At 34.1% G+C, this 24004-nt stretch overlaps 3 protein-coding genes across 3 annotated transcripts; 1 reads left to right on the forward strand and 2 right to left on the reverse strand.

Moving 5' to 3' along the window:
• Positions 1–753: 753 nt before the first annotated feature.
• On the reverse strand, positions 754–6003 carry LOC145621439 (proline-rich receptor-like protein kinase PERK15). The gene is made up of 8 exons (XM_081676168.1): positions 5506–6003; positions 3462–3956; positions 2678–2761; positions 2515–2585; positions 1990–2066; positions 1760–1907; positions 1494–1652; positions 754–1290 (listed from the first exon to the last, which is right to left on the reverse strand). The coding sequence occupies exons 1-8, from the start codon at positions 5819–5821 to the stop codon at positions 982–984; spliced, it is 1659 nt and encodes a 552-aa protein (XP_081532294.1). The 5' UTR covers positions 5822–6003; the 3' UTR covers positions 754–981.
• Positions 6004–9065: 3062 nt separating this feature from the next.
• On the reverse strand, positions 9066–10388 carry LOC145620587 (large ribosomal subunit protein eL37x-like). Its single transcript, XM_081675280.1, has 4 exons — positions 10336–10388; positions 10081–10216; positions 9409–9510; positions 9066–9327 (listed from the first exon to the last, which is right to left on the reverse strand). Exons 1-4 carry the CDS (start codon positions 10336–10338, stop codon positions 9281–9283), a joined length of 288 nt encoding a protein of 95 aa, XP_081531406.1. The 5' UTR covers positions 10339–10388; the 3' UTR covers positions 9066–9280.
• Positions 10389–18541: 8153 nt separating this feature from the next.
• Positions 18542–23820, forward strand: LOC145619527 (uncharacterized). Its single transcript, XM_081674239.1, has 9 exons — positions 18542–18686; positions 18761–19345; positions 19791–19879; positions 21049–21402; positions 21599–21895; positions 21988–22227; positions 22339–22560; positions 22823–23396; positions 23514–23820. Exons 1-9 carry the CDS (start codon positions 18542–18544, stop codon positions 23723–23725), a joined length of 2718 nt encoding a protein of 905 aa, XP_081530365.1. The 3' UTR covers positions 23726–23820.
• The last annotated feature ends 184 nt before the right edge of the window (positions 23821–24004 follow it).

The raw sequence follows: 24004 nt of genomic DNA on the forward strand, positions 1-24004 counted from the left end.
TTTGACTTTTGCCAATTTACTAATCTTGAATGAGGCATACTGACAATACCTATTGTAAGACGAAGATGATTTTACTATTGGAAAGGGGTGACATCTGCATAATTGAAACACAAAAGTAGTAGCTGTAATGGTTAGACAACAAGAACATAAAATGTGTTACCAAGCAAACATATTATTACGCAAAAGTTTAAAGTCATTGAATTCTGAGTTTGCTTCAAATTACTGCGTTTTATATTGTAAATGAGATGAAATGAGTCTTTACATTTTTGAGAGTTTAAGTCTAACTATATATAGGATGACTATGGCGGTTACAACTTTAATTATAGTAATTCATAAATACTCCGTATAAATTTTCATATTTATAATTCCTATTATACCCCCAAAACTTCGACTTCTTAAACTTCACCTGACCCAATCCAACCCGAAAAATATCCGATTTAGATTTTAACTTGCATAGACACAGTAATTTAACAGGATTCAAGTTTGAAATTAAACCCGACCCGACCCGACCCAACCCAAAACATAATATGATATAGAAGTAGTATTTGTATTTTCAAATTATTAATAGCTTTTTTTTTTTTTTGAAAGCAAAGAGCTTTATAATGAACAAATACACTAAACCAAAAACAAAATTACAAAAATGTAGGCTCCTTAGGCCTTAGCAATGTTATACTTCGTGTAAAAGTACATTAGTGTAATTCCAAAAAGCGAAAATGCGTAAGCATGGCAAACTTTTGGCTAGTTCATGTATAGTAAAAAAATAAATAAATAAATAAATAAAAAAGAATGCACTAGTTAGTCTCAAGCTCATGTATCTGAACAAGTGAACATTTACAGTGACCTATGCCAATATTAAGTTAATAGTAGGACTAATCGACAAAAACTTTGTACACCTAACTCTATTTGACACCAATATTACCAAATGGAGCATCTTAAAGAATGAATCAAGCTTACATTAATAAAATCCAAAGGTTAATCTATTCATTCTACAGGAATTTCAAGAACACTTGTGGTTCCTGTTTTAGATTTCCCAGTTTCGTCCTCCTGGGTATCAAGTTGATTCTCAGTACTCGAGGTTGATGGGGGTACACCATGCTCATTGGTGAATACGCTGTACTCACCAGTGCTTTGCTCTTGGCTTTCAAGTGCTAGTTTCCTGAATTTCTTTAAATCCTCCTTGTATTGGGCACTAGAGTCATAATCTGTGCTTCCGTGGAATGTTCTGTTGTCTGGTGGAATTTCTTTCAACAGATCCTCGACAGACAAGTTACCTTCCAGAGCTCTTACAACCTGCATTAAATGAAGGATGGACTCAAGAGTTGAAAGATGCAGTTTCAGATTACCAGCTCAAGGAGTTGTAAACTTGTAATGAATCAATCAATGGAACATTTCAATAAAATCAACACAAATTTGAGGCAGAATATTAAGTCTACAGACTGATATTATACGTATAATCCAAATAGCAATTCTATTCTCAATCCTCAGCCAGTTACCTGACTCATTTGCGGCCGTCGTCTTGCAGAGCTACGAACACATACAGCAGCACAAGCAATCATGGAAGCCATCTCAGTAAAATTGTAGTCCTCCAATCTTGTATCAACAAGTTCCTGAAAGCTTCCACCTTCTAAGGCTTGTGACAGCAATGGCCTTGCCTACAAATTCAACATTAAGAACCTTCAAAAAATGTAGCATTGGAGTGTTACACTTGTTAATCCCTACAGCCTAAGAGACCTTGTGAGGTTAGACAAAGAAAGCTCACCCATTCAACCATGCTATCATCCATGAAGGGACGAGCTTTATCAACAGGTCTACGTCCTGTAATCAATTCCAGAAGCACAACCCCAAAGGAAAAGACATCTGATTTTTCAGTGAGTTTCCCGCTTGAGGCATATTCCGGAGCCAAGTAACTGCAGATCACCTCAACATATTAGTCACTGATGTAATTAACGTCTCAACGGAAGATTTCAGACGGCAAATTATTTTTCTTACCCAAAAGTTCCCATAACCCTGGTGGACACATGAGTGTCTGTGTCAAAAGAAAACTTCGCAAGTCCAAAGTCTGCAACCTAGGAGCATAAAAGTAGATAATCTAATCAGCACTTCAGAACCACATGAATAAGTCTGAATCATATTCTCACAAATACAACATCACATCGAACAATTCAACTTAAATTTACCAAAATACAATATAGTATTAAATTGCGTTGGTTTGGACATGTAAGACGGAGACCCGTGGGTGCACCGGTGCGAAGAGTGGAAGAGTGGGATCATGGAGGGATTAAACGAGGAAGAGGGAGACCAAAAATGACTTGGTTGGAAGGAGTGAGGAAGGATATGAAGTGCATGGATTTACGTGAGGATGAAGTTTTGGATCGTAAGGGATGGAGGAGAAAGATTTATGTTGATGACTACACGGAATAATCATATTTGGTTCATGTTAGCCGACCCCACTTTTGGGATTAAGGCTTTGATTGATTGATTGATTGATTGATTAAATTGCATGAAATTCCTGACCTTGGCTTCAAACTCCTCATCAATAAGAATATTTGATGCCTTGATATCTCGATGAATGATTTTTGGATGACCTGTATACAAAATAAACTAGCCAAAAGTCAACGACCTTTTGAGAAAAAATCAGGATCCTTCCAAATGATTATACGAGCACCAAGGAACTCACAGTCTTCATGAAGATATGCCAATCCTTTAGCAGCACCAATAGCAATTTTCAGCCTTGTTGCCCAATTCATGGGTGGTTTTGCTTCTACAACACCACAAGACTCCATTATAACATGACATGAGAAATTACAAGTTTTTTTACTACATGTAAAAAGTTAAGACATGAACCCTCATTGTTCAGATGAGAGACCTTGAACAACAACAAAAATCCCACTTTAAAAAGAAATGCATTACAACCAATTTTACACCAATAGAGAATTTGGTTAGATGTAATTGAAATTGCATTACTAATTTACTCTGTATTTCTGTAACATGACCAAAAAAAGTTCATGAGCCAACTAAAGTAACCATGATTTCAATCAATGTTAAAACGAAAAGGTCAATACATTAATCTAAAGTTCAATAGATCTTTATGGAAACAAGATTAGGTCTAGACATACTTCACAGTAAAAATGCAAATTTTCTTTATTTTCTTGAATGCAATTTAGAAACTAAAATTAATACCCAAACCTCCTCAAGCCCAAAAAAAGTTGAAAACATAGGAAGAAGGCTGCAAGGCTCAAACTGCTAGATGATTCATGAGTTAAAACAAAGTTCTACTTAATACTTGGTTCACATGAGCAGATTTTTGTAGCCTGATCAAAAAAATTGACAAAATTTCCAATTTAATCATATGCTGTAGAATATAAGTTCAAAAGCAAGCCTCAAAATGTAAAAGCAGAATCAATGTTGAAATTGCATACTTAAAAAATATTTCATAGGTTAGATGTCAAACAAGAACATACCATGCAAATGGAAATCCAAGGTCTTGTTTGAAATGAACTCATACACAAGCATTCGTTGTTCTCCAGAAATGCAATGTCCAACAAGTGAAACAAGATGCCTGTGATGAACACGACTAATTGTTTCGACCTCAGCCTGGAACTCGCGCTCCCCCTGGACACTTCCAGATTTCAACTGTTTGACTGCAATCTCTTTCCCATTAGGCAGGACTCCCTTATGGACATATCCAAAACCCCCTTGACCAAGAAGATTGGCACTTGAAAAGTTGTCTGTTGCCAAAACTAATTCTTCATAAGTAAATGTGCCATTAGGGAAGGGCAGCGAGGACAATGACTTCCCAGGGGGTTGTGTTGAATGTGACTTATCAGAGCCCAAGCTACTACTTGAAGATGGTGGTATTGGTGCTACAGCACCTTGGGGTTGTGGCGACTGTATATTATTCATAGGCGGAGGCATATTGTGCTGTAACTGTTGGGCCTGTCCACCACTAGGTTTATCTGGAATAAGTGAACAGTCTGATAAGCTTGGGAGAACAGCATGTACAAAAATAAAAAGAAAAGGGAAACAAAAGAAGATGAGATAGCCACCTCATGTAAAGCACAATAAAACAACCATTTGACCCTTAGTTATTGGAGAGTAAAACTGCAATACACTTAGCCATAAATGCATCTATACACTAATAATATGAAATGGCATGCTCTAAAAAATTATAAGAATAAATCACAATGAACAATACTTGGGGATTTGTACATATGGAAGGTGAGACAGACATGAGGAGATATGATGAAAAGAGCTAGTGTCACAATGTCAATTTATGTGACAACTACAGCCTAGAAAATGATCGTGACAGTAACACTAATCATATATACAGTCACCAGATGATAAACAGTAAACCCTCATATAGGTGAGAGGAGCATATCATTATAATATACATCACCAGAAGAAACCACAGAAACCCCTTTATCCTTAATCCTGAAGGCCTCAACTAAACACAATGCCAAAGTGAAGGATTTCTACTTTTCTTTAAAATACACTTACATATTAGGGGCGGGAAAGTAACAGTGTGCTACTAAAGCAACAGATCTATTAATCAAAGAGAGTAAATCAGTGCTTCAGAACTTAATGGCTTCAAATTACAACATGAATTGGAATTTCCTAAGCAATTCGTCAGTCACAAAAGGAACTCCCATAAGTTCCCTTCACCCCATTGAGTCAAAGGATCTGACGTCAAGTTCCTACTTAATAATGGTAATGCAATACTATGCTGCTAGGCATTGTAAACTTCATAAACTTGCATCAGTGCAGCATTTATGTAGTTACTCCTCCTGCATTCTATGAAGCGTGTAAGGACACATGACTCCAGTCCAGAGAGCAAGAATGCAGTCTGATGGTTACAGCAGACGGAAACAGTGATGAGCAAGTAACCCCTATATCAATCACTCAATGTTGAAAAACTAATCTCCAAAAGCAAGTCGCTCAATTAACCTAATACGACACCTATGCAACAAGGATATCTCATGGAATTTCCCAAGCCAAATTCTTCATCAACACATCTCATATAACAAGGACATCAAAACCCATATACAATTATTAGTCAAAGCAAATGTCTTAAATAACACATCTCGTAAAGTTACTAAATTTGGATCACAATCCGCCATGATACCAGTTAACCACGTTCAAATCACCAAATCACTCGAATTTACGTTCACAAATACCACCACCACCCCTAAAAATAAACCCCCATATGCAAAACCCACCAACAAATTCCTTCAATGTACAAATTCCTTCAATGTACAAATTCAAACATCAAATTAATAATCAAATAAACAAATAAATACCAAACCAAACAACCCTAGTCAATATTTTAATTAAATTATACTTATAAATCCGTCAGAGCAGCCATTAATAACGACAATTACATACAATTAAACAAACAAACAAAACAAAAAACAAATCAATAAATACAAAAAATTCAAAAATTACTAAAATTAAACACAAACAAATATCACATTCTATTAATTAAACCAACAATTAGTGAAATCATACGTTTAATAGGCAACATCAACTGATCTTCCTCCGCCTGCTTCCGCTTCCTCCGCTTGTAAAAAAAGACGAAAATACCCACAGCAATCAAAACAATTAACCCTCCAAGCCCAATCCCAACCACCAAAGCAGTCAACGTTTCCTTCGACATTCCCGAAGACGGCGTTGACGGAGTCAACCCCGCGTTTTCCGGCGGAATAGCAGCGGGTGGTCCCGGCGGAATAGCGGCGGCTTCACCCGACGGCGGCGCAGGGGGCGACTGAGCCGTCGCGTTATCCGCCGGAATTAACGGCGAAACTTCCGGCGGCGGCGCAGACATCGAGAGAAAACGAGGTCGGAAAAGTAGGAGAGAGAAAATGAAAGTTTAGAGACGTTGGTTGCTTTTTTTGATTTTTTTTCTTAGTACAGTGGGTTTACACTAGTGTAGAGTATAATGTCGGAAACAGTGGAAAACGGTGTCGTTTTAATGTTTTGTAAAAGTGGAATTAGTTTTTATTTTTTTTATAATTTTGAGTGTAGCGTGATTATGGCAGTTTTGACGACTTTTGACAGGCTTTATTGAATTGATGCCAACTAAGAAGGGTGTGATTGGAATTTTAAGGGAAAGTGAATCTGGGGACCCAAACAAAAAGATGGAATTTTGAGGAATTTTTAGAAGGTGAAGAAGGTGTGCCGCAATATCGATTATCTGTCATATGATCATACTTACCATAGGTATTACATTAGGCAGGTCACCTACGACCAACCCCTCTTGGACGTTTTGGTCTTCATTGTGTAAATATTGTAATCGGGGTGTGTTTTCAACTTTTCAACCTTTAGAAGTGTCGTACACGCGAACACGTCCTAATGCGAAAAATGTGTGAGTATAGAGTTAAAGACAGTAGAGATGATCATGGGTTAGACTGAATGTTGATTCATTTGACCCATTTTAGGCCAAGACTTCAAACTAGGCTCAAGCTTTAATAAAAATGCAAATTTTTGGATGGACCCTGGTCCACTTATTGCTAAATAGTTAGCCCAAAATATTTCAAGCTCTTTATGTTGTTCTTTTTTTTGCTCAAAAATATATTACTGCAAAATATCGCTGTCGGTGTAGCCGTGTGGGTTAGTGGTGGCTGGATTAGGGTTTTTAACTTTTTGATTTTCTAATATTTTTTTTAAAGAAAAAGAAAAAATAAAAACCAATGCATTATTCACACATGTACAAGTGGATTTATTAAGTGGTGGTGAAATGCAATTTTTAAGGGTTTTTTATTTTTTGGTGTTAAAGGAGTTTGTCCATCTCGGAATATTTCAAAAAGAGGTTGTAATTCAAGTTCATTTTAATATGTCAAATGTTCATTTAAAAATATGTGTTTATCTATTGGATGTTAGTTTTGCTTCTTTTGTGGGGTTTTATTTTGTGCTAAATATCTACTAATTCATATGATGCATTTTAAGTTTTTTAATATTATTTATAAGATATAACATATTCATTTGTTGCAATTAACATTTAACGAAAGAAGTATAAACATGTGACATATTTAAGCACCAAATAGCTGCACAAGTAATTGATTTATAACATTTATTACTATATTTTTATATCATGTTCCTATTTCATCAATATGGCAAGAGGAGTAGATGACACAACCCCAAGTTTTCTGATATTGTTTGTGCTTGGCAGTCATCTGTATGTCTGAAACAGCTCGTCGTGAATCTCCTTCAACTTGTGCTTTTGTATGCATTTCCAGAGCTAGATCATGTTTTTAAGCAGCCACATGAAGAAAAACACAAGTTTGGAGAATTCAAGGCTACATGAAAGTTTTGCAAAAATCTGCCGAGTGCCGAAAGCCATACAAGAACATATCTAGAACATCTATAATGTGTAAATCTTGACAGCACAAAGTGAGTCCCTGGTTCTTTCTTTGATCGGACTGCTGAGTTCTGTAAATTGAGGATGTTTCAGATGAACCACAGGATTACCTTTACCCCAACAATGTAAGTGAAAGCCACTGATTACAGCACTGGATTGTGCTTAAAAAGTGTAATGTAAATTTTGAAAATGTTCCAGATACATTGTCAGAAACCTTGTGTTGATCACTAGATTTAATTTCCTGCTCCTATATGGGATTCATTTTCTCCTAACTGAAGGACAAATTTTGAAATGTGCTGAACCAGTAGGTGATAACGATACGTCGATACTCCTGCTCAACATGGTAATAATATAAATTTGTAGTCTATATACTACCCATACAACTTAAAGCTTTTTCTAGAGCAGTCCCATATGAGACAAATTGTTCATCAGTACCATATATTGCACGATTGAAGCATAATGAACGATAATTAGCCACCAACATAAACACTCGATGAATTCACATCAGATAGTACATAGTAATTCTCGAATTGCAAGTCCAACCAATACTCAATAATAGTTGGTTTTTCAAAATCTTGATTAATTCTATAAAAGGAAGATAATTCCACAGATCAAAGTTTAATGTTCTCCAATTGCAAAACAACCTTCCTAAAACCTTCAGTACTCCACTATGCTTGTTCTTATACCAGTTGTCATTTGATAAATTTACCAACACTGCATACTTCATTCATCATATTAGGCATACAAGGATTTTCACATCACAAAGCTCTGATACTCTATTCCCATCCACAATATCAGTACCATAAAAACATGTTTCTCCAAATACAATGCAAACATTCCCAAAACCACCTCAGAATAACAATGCAATTTGTACATTACTATCTATTACGGGTAGCCAATAATTATTAGTTCAATAAAAAAATAGGTCATGGCATCATTCAACTACATAGAAGCTTTTGTTAAAGGTAAAAGCAAAATGATAATAACTAAAGGGTGTACTAATCTCCATTATATTGTTTCCAACAAACACATTATTACTCCCCGTCTAGAACTAATCTACCATCCTTCTTGGCCTCTCCAAAGTCCAAACCGTTACATACACACAGAGTTCTCAAGTATAGCTCAACCAAGTGAGGAACTCCAATCTACCTTATAGCCATGGATTATGTAGCCATGACAGCATTGTAGTTTTGAAGTTATAAAGGCCAGCACTCGAACTTGCCTTCTTTAGGTCAAAATCTACCTTCTATCTTCCAACATTTTCAAAATGCACAAATAACAAACTTGCAGAATATGAACTTCAGAGGTACATGACAATTTTCAAGCACAGAGAATGGGGTGACATTCTAAACATTTCAACATTCAAAATGTATGAAAAGATGTTAACATAACACCAACCAATCCAGCCACGATCTTTTTATCCAACCCAAAGAGAAATGTTGGACATTACTCTCCAAGCATATTTCTTCCACCATAGTCAGATAAGAGAAAAACAATGTGAAATTTTTATCAAAGAATATGACAGATGATAAATGATCAGCCACACAAACTTCCCTATTCTTTCATACACAGTTACACTAGACTTTTGTGGAATCAAACCACAACACCAACTAATCAATCCAGAAAGGAAGAAGTATCAAACTAAATCAACCTTACCAATGACATTGATATGGATTACGGAGTAATAGAATATAATACGTTTCACCAAATATTAAAATCTGAAACTAGTAATAATCTCATCATTTAACCTCAAAAATTTTAAAGCTAACACATTGAAAACAGAAACAAAATCCAGTAGCCTCACTCTGATCACACTACAATGTCTCCAAATTCTTATAAAAGAACTAGTCAAATGCTTTAAAGATTCAAAAATGGAGCTAAATGCTTGAAGTACCCAAATTAACCCCTCTGAAACTTTCACTCTCTTTAAGCAGATGCAGCTGTGCCTAGCTTCCTTGGTGCTGCTTGAGTACCTAACCAAAGCAAAACAACCATTAAACATAAACCCTAAAAGCAAAACAAACAAGCTACTTGTTTAAGTATAAACTACATACCCTCTCTGAAACCGGTCTTGAAACGGCGTGGAACATTGCGGAGATACCTCATACGTCCAGTTCCGGTTGTCTTCCTCCTGATTGCCTTCTGACTCCAGTTATCTAAACTCACCCCACAAACATCCAACACCGCAAATCAATATAAGCTCACTCTAAATTAATAGAGAATTCCAACAGTAAACCAACTAATCAAAACCATAAAAACCTAATCAATCAACATAACACAACACATATATATGCAGCTATAGACACAGAGTAATACCCTATACCCAACATATCAATAGCTTAAAGCTCAAAGTCTAAACCACACAAACAATGACCACCAATTGCAATGTGTTTAAATTAATCCCAAGTTCCCAACTACATATAATATCATCAAATAATAATCAAATTATCAATATAAATACCCCATATAAAAAGGACAATATAATCAAATCAATCTCAATGAAACGTTGTAAAAACATCAACAATTAATCTAAAATAACACTAACCCATACTCAAACAAACAGTATAACAATCAATATGCAACGCAGAAATACTCAACTAAAATAAAATCAAGATCTACCCATTCCCAAACATCAAAAACCCAGTTCAAATCTTAATCATTTTTCTTCAAATAAAACACAGAGTACAAAATCAAACATTACAGAATCATATAAATAAAGTGCATACATTTCCTGGTGCGAGCGGCGGGGTAAGCACAGGCAGAGCAACGGCTCTTCTGAAGATGGAAACTACGGCGACCACATCGCACACAAAGTGTGTGGGTCTTGTTCCTTCTCTTACCAAAACTCCCTGTACCTTTTCCCTGTTTAATTCATCACCCAAAAATCAACAAAACATTACTTGTAAAACCATGAAATAATGGAGGATTTTGGGATTAGATATCAATGGAAGAGAGAGAAAAGAGAGGAGAGAGAAACTCACCATTGTAGCAGACTATGAAGAATGCTTAAGCTTTAGGGTTTTGTTGAGAGAGTGATGTTGGAAATCAGTGTATTAAAGAAGTGTACACGTGGCAAAATCATGGTGGTTGGATTTTGATGGAAAAATTTTAATCTTGATTGAAAATTGTGTTAATGGGTTATTTTAATATTTGGGTTTTTGGTTTTTGGTTTTTGGGTTTGTTGAAATGCTCAGCCCAATAAACCAATGTTGAGTTCATTATTTTTTTATTTTTTTTGAAGGAGTTCATTACTATCTTTAGTATTCATATTCAGATATTTTCCATTTTTTTTTCAATTTTTTATTATTATTATTTTATTTTGGTAGATGATTAAGCCACCCGTTGTAGTTTGATATCAAGTTTCAGTACCATCCTACAAATACTACTCCGTAGTAAATTTATAGACCTCCAAAAAGTATTCTAAAATGAATTATTTTTCATCATAAATAAAATAAAAATTTCTAAAATCTATTTTATAAATATATTGATCGAGACAAATTATCTACCTGCTTTTAACATTTTCTTGGATTGTTCATGCATAAGTATTTGTTTTATAATATGCAATTCAAATCCTGTTATGCATCGCCATTATAAAAGCTAATTTATCGAGGGATTTTATTGGTAATACATTTTGGTTTCTTTTAAACCTTGAGCTTTTCTTTAGCTTTATCATGATGAAGTTTTCTTACAAATTTAAAATAGTTAAACCCCAAGAGTTCCTATTAGAGCTGAACTATAACTTCCCTCTTTTTATTACCATGACTACAGAAGTCGGTAACTCGAACGATCTTGTAATCGTAATCAATGTCATTCAAAACAATACGTTCAAACCCAAAAACAGATTCACTCTTAAGTTGACGGGGGAACTCAACAAGTGGAATACGAGAATAAGTCTTAACAAAAGGGTTCCACAAAATTAAGTCGAGACAAAAATCTTGATCATTAATGACCATATAACGTCTAAATACTGCGACAATACCATTACAACCACCAACAATTCGAGCATTGCACCAAAATTCAGAAGGGGTGCGAAAATCAAATTTGTTAATTGCTTTATAGAAGTTGCTGGGGTTGAACTCTTTCGCCTCAAGTGACGAGTTGTTGTTGAATATGACAATGGGATTGGTGTTGTTGTGGGATAATTGAATTGTTGAAATTACGGATGGTGAATTCAGGGGTTGGATTGGAGATCAGAGAATTCCAGGTTTTCGAAATGCATTTGAAACAGAAGAGTGTTTTATTGGTATATTCTCAAGAATTGAGATGATTAGTTCCAGCGGAAGGTTGGACATGGCTTATGAGGAAATTGGATGGAACTCAGAGTCAGAGAGAGGAATACGTACTATACGGTTTATTATGGCCTCGGTTGCTTGTGTTTTAGTACCCTAAAAAGATAAATTTGCTTTTTTTTGTGAAAAAAAAAGATAAATTTGTATTTGTATCTACCTTTTTGAATAAATTATCATTCTTGCCAAATTTTCAGGATATTTTCTTGGTGTTTTAATAAGTTTTATACTAGTACATAGAATTAAAGTTGGGTTGATATTGAAGAATTGTCTATACGTAAAATCATAATTATTGATACGGGCCTTTTCTATATAAAATGGAATTATTTGTTACAATAGAAGTAGAAGTGATGTGGATTATTCAAGAATCGAAATTGATTTGTTTTATAAAAAGAAGATATAAATGAACTTCTATGAAATGATTTTACGGATTCAACCAATTGTTTTGATCATGGGATATCATTGAGAAATAGGAATCCGTGTTATCAAAGGATTTCCCGCGATTATTTCTAGTATGGAATGAGTCAATCATCCACTTTGGTATCTTATTGAACAAAAATGGTGACATTGTTCTTCCACTGATCAAAAATTTTGATTTTTGGAAATATTTTTTAAAATAATAATTTTCATATTTATGTGATTAAAATTGTTATCATATTAGTTTTAAAACATTAGATAAAAATCCTAATATCAAAAGATAATATTTTGTATTTAATTAATTTAAACTTTAAAAATCTCATTCGTCAATTTTGCTTATGTGGCATTTGAATTATTTAATTGTAAAAGAAATTAACAATATCTTATTTAGTTGGCTACAAATTCAATTTATAATCCACATGACGCGCTTATGTGGCATTTGAATTATTCAAGTATTGATGATAATGATGACAATAATGATATAATTCGTGTATTTATTCCTATTTTTATTGATAAATTTAGAAAATTTAGATTCAAAATGAATAATAATTCGGGAAATGAATGCATAATGATCATAAAGGATAATAGCAATTGCACAAATGTGTTGGAAATTCACTAGGATAAGAATAAAGCATGCCAATTACATTCATGCTATCAAGAGCAACACAAACTCTATCAATTGTAATATGCTTTTTGATGGTCCTATAATCAAACTAAATGAATATAACGAACTAAATAAGGGTTGATCTAACTGATATGAACTCGGAAATTATTGTCCACCTTTGATATGAGTGCAATCTAAGTCTCATTCAGCATAAATACTTCCCTAAAAAAGGCATGTCATCACCAACTAGGTTTCAGTTGGCTTGGAAGAAAGTAGGAGGAACACTGCCAGGCCCGGTTATGGCCCTGTGCAAAGAGACCAACAGCACAGGGCCCCCAAACTCAAAGGGCCCAATTTTCGGTAGCAGCTCAATCCTTTACTTTGTCAGTTTGTCTGTAGCATATTGTGTAGGATGTTACTGTCGTATACTCACTTCTTGGGTATAGTAAAATCTACTACAGTAATTATTTTATCCTATTCATACTTTCCAACTTCCACATGTTCTTCAGTAATGCACTAATGCCTAGGAAGTAGGAAATTCAAGAGTTTCCGGATTTTACTATTTCTTTTACTCCGTACTAACTTTCTTCTCTGTTTTTTTTTTCTTTTTATGGGACATTTCCTAACTCTCTTGTTTCACCCAATTATAATTATCTATTTATCTTATCAATTTACCATCCTCTTACCTCTTTTAATTTTCAGCTAACATAGTAACATATATTGTGACATGTCAATAATATTCATTGTAAATAATATATTCACAATCATTCAATAATCTTCAATATAATAGTACTTTCAAGATTTCATACTATTTTTTTGAAGGCAAATTTCAAGATTTCATACTTAACAATTACATCCCTTGATTTCCAGCTATCATCAAATTCACCTCTTATAAATTTTTAATCAATTTAATTGTTTTTATCAACATCTAACTACTCAAAACGATTTAAAGTTAAAATATACATTGTATAATTTTCAGTATATATTCTCATTTATTGTTAGTGAAATTTTGAATTTCAATTCAAATATATATTGTAGTAGGGGCCAATTTTATTTATTTATCTATTTCATTTTTTTTTGTTGAGGGCCCTTTTAAATGATTAGAACAGGGCCTCGTAATGGTATGGGATGGCCCTGAACACTGCCATGGAGTAGTCAAGGACTAATTTTAGATAGGTTTTGGACAAAAAAAATCTACCCAAAAACATGCCCGAGACAACTCAAATTTTTTTATGTTCTCATGGGCCATTACACATATATTTCAAAGAATTTTTACAAATTTTACCTACACTCTACGGCAGGGAACACTGCCTGCACACCCCCTCCGCGCGTGCCCCGCCCCCGCCCCTTTTCATTTATGAATTTTCCAGTAAATTTTTTACAATATGCTCATTTCTGTATTGGTAAATGTTCATTTATAGATCATTAGTTGTTCATTTTTATAATAAGGAGTTTTTGTTCAAATTAATACTTCGTATATTTTATGAATTGAATTTTAAGAAATTTTTTTATCAATAAAAATGAGAGCAAATTTATTTATATGGATTGCTGCGTTCAAATCATTTTTATTATTAGAAGTATTGCATCATCCAATGTACATTTTTGTTTATTCGTGTTTCAACATATGCTCATTTTTGTATCATTAAATGTTCATTTCAAGAGCTATGTGTAAGTTTTATAGTAAGATGTATGCAAATACATACGTCTTAGAATTGTATTTATATAAATAAAGAGTTGTAAAAATAATTTCCAATATATAATAAATTCAATTTAATTACAATAATAATGCATTTCCATACAGCTAAATATTATATGTAATTGTTTCATAAACACGAAAGTGAACATTATTGTTTGGGCAATCGAAAGACTATCACGAAGTCGGTTTGAACATTTAGGTTTTTTGTTTATGAACATATTGCTTTTCTAATATGAGCATTGAATTTTGTATCATTGATCATTAACGACTTGTTTACTTTTCATAAGGAAGAACAATCAATATTAGAAATATCATATACATACTAGATGTTTTGTATCATCTAGCTACCAATATTAGAATGAAATTCATAAAATAGAAATAAGCATTTATTTAGCTTCAAAATGTCAAAATCTGTCTATTAAGATGAACATCGTCTCTTATATTTGATGTGTGGTATTAATATTCAAAGAACATTTTACAACATAAAAAATGAACAAGTATTAAACTTGAATGAATATCTTTTAATGTGCAATTGTACATTTAATAAAATCTAAATAAACATCTATTTAAATAATTATCTGCATATATATGTGAATGAACATTTACCCATATGTAAATGAACATATATTATTGTAAATATAAACATAATATCAATGTAAAAATGAACTTCAATTACCATTTCTATACATTGTCATTTAATACATTTCGTATAAATAACAGGTATATAAAATCATCTTTCTTGTGTGTTGTTTTCATTACATATCCTTTCTCAATATATACATTGATGTCTTCTACTTTCTTATATTATTATCCAGTGTAATAACAGATCTAAATTTTTAACCAATAATAAACATTTACACATACAAATATGAACCCATTATTAGAAAATGATCATATACAGTGCAATATAAAGATGAACAATTATTAAAATTCAATGAACATCTTTCAATATGAACATGAACAAGTGTTAAATGTCAAACGAGCATCAAAAATAGTTTTCATTATGAACTAAATTAACTATACCTATAGAAAATATGTGAAGAAATCAACCAAAAATAGACATCACTAAGAGATTATTATAATTCATTATATAGATCGTCTATTAGTATGTGAATGACCGCTTACTAATATATAAATGAACGTTTATGTAAATGAAACTAAACATTCATAAAAAATAATTTTCACTACGAACTAAATTTACATTTATATAATTTTATGAAATAGATCAAATTATCCATAAATTAAGGACAATTGAACTCTGTTTTCAATTTTTATGTCCAACAATGTTGTAATCAAACAACACACTATAAATTAATTCAACACAGAAGAGTGTATATATATATACCAAAAATTATTTAAATATAATTATAATAAAACACTTTTATGATAAAAAAAAGTATAAGAATTCAAGAGCTATTATCAAAATTTTGATATGATTACAGAAAATAATTGAATAATATAGCAAAAAGTTAGGGTTTTGCACTTTTTTTTTCTTCAAAAAATAACTTACAATTTGATTTTATATCCTTGCAATTGTGTGACTTCATCTCTTATATCAAAGATCGCACTTGATTTTTATAGAGAATTTTGAGTTTTTAAGTAAATATTTTTGCAAATTTTGATAAGAGAGAATGGAGAGTGAAGATTAAAAGTGTACACTAATTTTAGGAGAGAGAAAACAATACTTCAATCTTATATTTTTTGGGGTGTAGAAAGTAAACTATAACAGTGTGTTTTTGGGGGAAAGTGGATAGTGGGGGTGTAGGCAGTGTTTCCTACACTTTTAGTGTAGGAATATATAATTAAAGAATTTTAAGTATCTTCTGCCTAATCCAAAAAAGCCCAAAAAGTATTTTAGACTCTATCTAATTTAGCGGGTTTTGAGCAAGCATTTTCGGCCTAATATATATCCCGGCCCGACTCAACCCAATCAGCATATTTTTTAACATTTGGCCTACCCCTTCCCATCTTTTGATCACCTTTAATATATTTGTATGCTTAAGGTGTGTAGCTAATTAATCCAGCCTATTGGTTACTATTATCTATATCTATAGATAATGTGTATGTTTTCCTAAAACTGTATCATAAAATGATGTGCTTGTTTCTAAAAATGTTACACTCAATATAATTCACACAACTTCTTTTTACCATTCCCATATAAAATTCTATTACACATTCATAAACTTCCGTGCCATTAAATGATTTTCAACATTTCCCATTTACATATATATATATTCCAAAATATCATTACATTTTTTTAAATTTTTTTTTAATCTTTTCTATATAATATTCCTCTACTTTCAAAAATATTATGTATTTTTTTTATTTCCTTGATTACTGTAAGATATGAGAAACAAACCATCATTTAGGGACAAAGGGTGTACTCCCTACAGAGTAATACATTGGCTAAAGTAAGAGATGCAATCATGAATCATTTGGTTTTAATAATTGAAAGAAGTTGACTATTCAACAATTATAAAAGACAACCATTCAACTTTCTCGCTAGATTGAAGAGCAACAACACCAAATTAGGTATAAAAGGTATACGATTATAAGGCTAACCATGACCTACAAAGAGAACAAATTACACCCACCATAAAGTAGTCAATCGACCTAAAACAATATACTAGACAATTTTCTCTAAAAAAAACAAAACAAAAATAAAAAATAAAAAAAATAAGAAGACTAGACAATTTAGAAGAGTTGGGCGAGGAGGGTAACTGGGTAAGGGAATCTCCTCTCCCAAATTGTCACAAGGATTGAACCTTAAATAGCACTTTTCTTTGCATTAGACATTTAGACCAACTTTAGTTTGGTATATGTAACCATGCCACAATCTAGTTGTCTAATCAATTGATTGTTGGTGTAGTGGTGATTGAGACTACACTTGGTAGGGAGGGTCCGTACTCGATCCCTCGCAACAATAATTGGGAGGGGACTGAACCTAACTACCCAAAACTGATCCCGAATCCGGATTAGCCCAAAGGGTGAACCAAGTTAAACACCAAAAAAAAAAAAATCTAGTGGTTGATGGGTTTGATTTTTGTTATGAAAAAGTCACAATTGTTTTTTGGAAAAATTGCAAAAAACCACATTTTATAACAACTTTTTTTGTAAAAAACCACCTTATAATTTTTTTTTTTGTAAAAGAACACCTAAAACCGCTTTTTTTTTTTTTGCAAAGTAACACCTTAACCCGGTTTCCGGTGTTTGACTTAGTTTTCCGACGTTGACTTTGCACGTGTGGGTCACGTGATCTTCTTCCTTTATTTTTTTCTCTTTTCCCTCACCGCCACCACCATCTTACTGCCACCCCCACCAACACCATCTCACCGCCACCACTAATTCACTACCACTCTCACCAACACCATCTCACCCAATATGCTCCCATGAAAATTCCATCCCGTTCATTCAGCCCCATCCACCCAAAAACCCCACTTCACCTCTTCATCCCCTTCCTCCATTGAAGCCCAATAGAGCAAGCACATACCAAAAAAAAAAAAAAAAAAAAGAATTAAAGACCACATTGGTGTACACTGGCCTTTTGAAATTACTCCTAATTTCATCATTTGTGGGCAAAAAAAAGAACCCTAATTTTTAATTACAAACCCTAATTTATGAAAATTCGAAAACCCAACATAATTTACAAGAAATTTCAGTAATTTCAACAACTTACCCTACTCGAAATTAGATTAATTGCAACAATTCATGCTTTAGAATGCAGATTTCTTCATAAATGGTGAATAATTGGGATTTTGTTGGAGAAGAAGGGAGGAGAGAGAAAGTGAAATTGGAGAAATGGAGGGTAAATTGGGGAAAAAAAATAAAGGGGGAACTCACCAGAACACGTGCTTCTCACGTGCAAGTCAATGTCTGAAAACCAAGTCAAAGGACGGAAACCGGACTAAGGTGTGATATCGCAAAAAAAAAAAAAAAAGCGGTTTTAGGTGTTCCTTTACAAAAAAAAATTTATAAGGTGTTTTTTTACAAAAAATTTGTTATAAAAGGTGGTTTTTTGCAATTTTTTGTTTTTTTTTTCATTAACGTTAGACTTTGGGCATCTCCCGCGCTTTCAAGCTTAACTCAACCAAAATGGCGCCTTTCACTGCCCAAATGCTCATAAGATTTTGAGGAGAGAGAAATTAACCCGAAATTCTCCCAAATAAAAAAGCGAAGAAGAAGAAATGGGAGTAGAAGCTAAGGAAGAACAATGGAAGCAGAAATTTCCAGCATTTCCATACAAACCCTACTCCATTCAACTCGAATTCATGAACTCACTCTATCAATTTCTCGACAATGGCGGCATTTCCATGCTCGAAAGCCCCACTGGTAAAACCCCTTTTCATCTCTTTCTAGATAATCCTAGAATTTTCTCGAAATCTCAACAATTTCGGGTGTTACAGGTACTGGGAAAACTTTAAGCATTATTTGCAGCGCATTGCAGTGGCTAGTTGATCGGAAAAATCAGCGAAAACCCAATTTAGGGAATTCATGTCCGTCTGATGATGAACCCGATTGGATGCGTGAGTTTGTGGTAGTTAAAGAAAACCCAGTTCAGGAGAAGAAGAAATTTGGGGTTAAGTCAAAAAAGTTCACTGAGGCAAATCGTCGAACAGGTGGTGTGGGTGATTTGTTCGGCAATGAGAGTGGAATTGGGAAGAATGAGAGGGTTGAGAAGGGGGGAAATGTTGAGGGGAATGATGGAAAATTGTTGAATGATGATGATGAGTTTTTGGTAGAGGAGTATGAGAGTGAACAAGAAGGGGAAGAGGGTGGGATGTGTAAGAGGAAGGGTTCGATTAACTCGTCGAGTGATGAGGATGAAGAGGATAAGTTGGATGGAGAGGACGAGGGGTTGAAGGTTTTCTTTTGTAGTAGAACACATTCACAGCTTTCACAGTTTATAAAAGAGTTGAATAAGACTGTGTTTGGTTCTGAGTTGAAGGTTGTCTCTTTAGGTTCTAGGAAGAATCTTTGCATCAATCAAGGTATATAGACAATATAGTCCATGATTATTTACATCTTCTGAGTTACATCCATATTCATCTTATAATTTCTTATTAAAATTTACTTTTTGATCCTGAATCCTGGCAAAAATTGAGAAGGTTTTTCTCTTTTAATTTACATTGAGCAGCTGTGCATCATATGTATGAGTTTCTAGCACCATCTAATGTTGTTGAAACCTACAATTTATTGACATATTTCTTGCCAATTGCCATCATCACTTTTACAAAATCAATAAGAATCAGTTTTTCTTAAATGGAGTTTTGTGGCATTGGTGTTTTTAACTGTATCATGATAATGGGAGGAAGTTTGTTCATTTTATATTTAGTTGTGGCCTGTAGTTACATTCATGCTGCCTGGTGGCAAAGTTGTATTCCCTGTTTCTTAATATTTTGCATTTTGGGATTTTCTCTATTTATGTTAATTCAGAGGTGCTGAAGATTGGTAACCCTGCTAGCATCAATGAACGTTGTTTGGAGCTGCACAATAGTAAGAAAAATGGAGGTTCTAAGATCAAGGTGTGTGATACCTTGCTTATTTGGATTTGCTTTTTCTGTTGATCCTGCACTAGAGATCGTTGAACAGTTAATTTGTGCTGTCATTAATCCTCCTCAACTCATCGGTAGTATAGTAATATCGCTATAGTACTCTATTATTTGAACATTTGAATGTCACTTGTAATGGACATGTCAATTGTCTGGTCATATGTTTAGTCTACATTTATATGTGGAAGGCAACTATATGATCTTGGTTTTCTAGAGCAGATACTGTCACATTGGTATACAACCTCACTTTTGAATGTTCTGGTACTTGATTTTAAGAGAAAAAGTTTATTTGGCTAAAATGTTCTTCCTTGATTTTAAGAGTAGGAGGGTGGTAAATAGCATGATAATTATACTCATTCTAAAAATCTACTACAGAGTACTAACGTTGAATATCTAGATTATGATGGCACTATGAATCTATACTTGGTTATACTTGGTTGGAAGGAGTGAGGAAGGATATGAAGTGCATGGATTTACGTGAGGATGAAGTTTTGGATCGTAAGGGATGGAGGAGAAAGATTTATGTTGATGACTACACGGAATAATCAAATTTGGTTCATGTTAGCCGACCCCAATTTTGGGATTAAGGCTTTGATTGATTGATTGATTGATTGATATGAATCTATGATTATCACGGAGTTGACTTATCCAATATTATATCCATTTTGATTTATACTAAGTACACTTGTGTCAAACTTGATATTAATCAACTAAGTTGCAGATAGTTTACTGGATAAGATTTATATGTATGGTTTATTTTTACCCCTTTGTGGATAATTTAATCATCCATTATTAGTTTGAAAGTTCCGTGTGTGTGTTTTTCTCTATGAAACAATAAAACATCATTCCAATATCAATAATCTGCAGGGCCTCTTACTTTATGTTCAATTTTTGTGTTTTGTCCGGGGCAAGCGTCTGAACCTGCTGCACATTTTACTGCTTTCCAATTCAATATATACAGCCTTTTTGTTTGGCAGGAATTGTGTTTGAATGAAAGTTCTGTACATTTTTGCACACTTTTGTAGTTACCTGTAAGGCTGTAAGGTCTATAGCCATATATAGAAATAGGTTAATTTGTAACCTCTTCATAACTCCAGCAGTTTAATGCTTAAATCTGTTGACATGGCATCTGCTGATTTCAGAAGCTGGAGCCAGGAGGAAGAGTACAGCGGACAAAGGCTTCAGCAGGCTGCCCAATGCTTAGAAAACAGAAGTTGCAAAAGGATTTCGTGAGTGATGTCTCTCAGCAAGAGGCTTTAGATATTGAAGATCTTGTTGATCTTGGTAGCAGATTAGGAACTTGTCCATACTATGGCTCAAGACGTATGGTTCCAGCAGCGGACCTTGTTGTGCTTCCTTATCAATCTCTATTATCAAAATCTTCTCGTGAATCCCTTGGTATAAATTTGAAGAATAATATCATTATAATAGATGAGGCTCATAATTTAGCTGATTCACTTATCGGCATGTATGATGCAAAGATTACTTTGTCACAGGTAACTTTTTCCTCATTCATATCCCTATTAGAGTATAAGCAGCAGAATTCCTATCATGAATTGGCCATTCTTTGGTATTGTTTGAATTGGACTACTGGAGCTCTTTATATATATGAAAAAGAAAAACAAATTTTTCTCATCAGTTTAATTGCTTTAGGTTGTAAAATTCAATTAATTTTGATTGTCTTCTATTCAGTTGGAAAACTTGCATCAATGCTTGGAGAATTACCTTGAAAAATTCCGTAACCGTTTGGGGCCTGGAAATAGGAGATATATCCAAATCTTAATGATCTTGACCCGAGCTTTCATGCAAGCTATATTCGATGACGATGAAACAAATGATAATGTAACTAGCAATGCTGTTGAAAGAGCTACAAAAGGTCCAAACGAATCATCAGTGACAATAAATGATTTTCTATTTGCTTTGAATATCGACAACATCAATTTTGTAAAGCTCATAAATTACGTTAAGGAAAGCAACATCATTCACAAGGTGCGCAAATGTTTGCAGCATTATCTTATGCATGATATTTTTGTTTTCCCTGCAATTTTCTGTGTAGCTTACTGTCATAGTTTAATGCTCAGGTCAGTGGATATGGAGATAAGGTAACATGCTTAGAGAAGCAGATCCCTGGAGGTTCTATCAGTAAAGAAGGGGGAAGTACTTTGTCTGGATTTCGGGCACTACTTGATATGCTATTATCATTGACAAATAAAAATGTTGATGGTAGGATAATAGTATCAAAGCTGAGATCAAAAGGACAGTGTGAGCAAGATGGATTCATCAAATATGTTATGCTCACTGGTGAAAAGATTTTTTCTGAGGTTTGCTTATCTTACCACCTTCCATTCCTTTCTACTGTTACCTTGTGTGGTGGAATTCATGGTTGTATAGGTTTAGTTGGCTCCTCTAAAAGAATGTTGGCCTTTTTGTAGATTGTAAATCAAGCTCATGCAGTTGTCTTGGCTGGAGGAACTCTGCAACCTATAGAGGAGACGAGGGAGAGACTCTTCCCTAGGCTACCATCAGAGAGTTTGCAATTCTTTTCATGTGGTCATATCATCCCTCCTGAGAGTATTCTACCAATTGCTGTATCAAGTGGGCCATCTGGCCTGTCATTCGATTTCAGCTATGCATCCAGAAGCTCGCCAAAAGTGGTCCGTCATATGCCCTCCTATTTCATTTCGCAAGACTGCTATATTGTGTTTTTTCTAATCCTGAGGACATTATGCTGAATTGGAATTCATATAGATTCTTTAAAGTACATAGCTGCTCTGGTGTAGTCTTCTTGGTGACCTTAATTTAAATTCTCTGGAGTTGCTTTTGTTTTCTTGTTGGTGTACATTCTTCTTACAAGTAACTAAGCCAAATATTTGAATGCTGAAAGTTGTTCTTTGTTTATGTGTTTTGGAAGTGCAGATTGAGGAGCTTGGTCTCATGCTTTGCAATTTGGTGAGCATAGTTCCTGAAGGAATAGTTGTCTTTTTCTCTTCATTTGACTACGAAGACAAGGTCTATGAGGCATGGAGAACAAGTGGGATTCTAAACAGGATTACAAAAAAGAAGCGTTTGTTCAGAGAACCTCGAAGCAGTTCAGATATTGAAGGTGTTCTGAAGGAGTACAAAGATACAATTGACATGCTTTATAATAAAGCCCTAAGTGAAAGCAAAACATCTCTAAATGGTGCAGTATTATTGGCTGTAGTTGGTGGTAAGATATCAGAAGGCATCAACTTCAGTGATGGAATGGGCAGATGTATAGTTATGGTCGGGCTTCCTTACCCTAGCCCATCAGATATTGAATTGATTGAGAGAATCAAGCACATGGAAGGCATTGGTGACACAGAAGCTACCAACTCATTACAGGTTTCAAATAATGACACCTATATTGGAGGAAATGTTAACTCTGGGTTTGAAATTTTACGGCGTTGCAAGCGAAGAGGCAAGGAGTATTATGAAAATCTTTGTATGAAAGCTGTGAATCAGTCAATTGGTAAGCAATATTAGAACTTGACCTATAATTAGTTGCTTGCTTTTCAATCTTTGTTTATATCATGTATTCCAAACACAGTTTTAACCTCATACATGTATACTTCTTCTCAACTTGCAGGCAGAGCAATTCGTCACATAAATGATTATGCTGCTATTTTGTTGGTTGATTCACGGTATGTGTCTGACCCTTTGAAGCGAAGTTCTTCACACCCAGCTAGCAAACTACCACAATGGATTCAAGACCGTCTTATCTCTTCTTCTTCCCACTATGGTGAAGTTCACAGACTGCTACATCAGTTCTTTAAGATTAACAAGAATAAAGTAAGGTAATGTTCAAAACTAGAGAATCATTCTTTAACTTAGCAAAACCGAGTACAGCCACTAGCACACCCAAAGTCTGCTCAAGACCTGTCTGCCTCTGAGATCATTCCCTTGTATAGATAGATGTAAGACAATAGATTTCTTGGCCAGATTCAGCGACGACAAGTTTGTTACTCTAGTCATGATTGTTTTCTCTGTTACTCCTAATTTAGGAATTTATTTATATTTTTTTTTATTTTTGCCCATTCAGCTACATGAGATAGAATAGTATTGTACTTCTAGGTTGTA

This window comes from Chenopodium album, chromosome 27, assembly GCF_948465745.1.
Source record: "Chenopodium album chromosome 27, dcCheAlbu1.1, whole genome shotgun sequence".
In the NCBI taxonomy this organism is placed as follows: Eukaryota; Viridiplantae; Streptophyta; class Magnoliopsida; order Caryophyllales; family Amaranthaceae; genus Chenopodium; species Chenopodium album.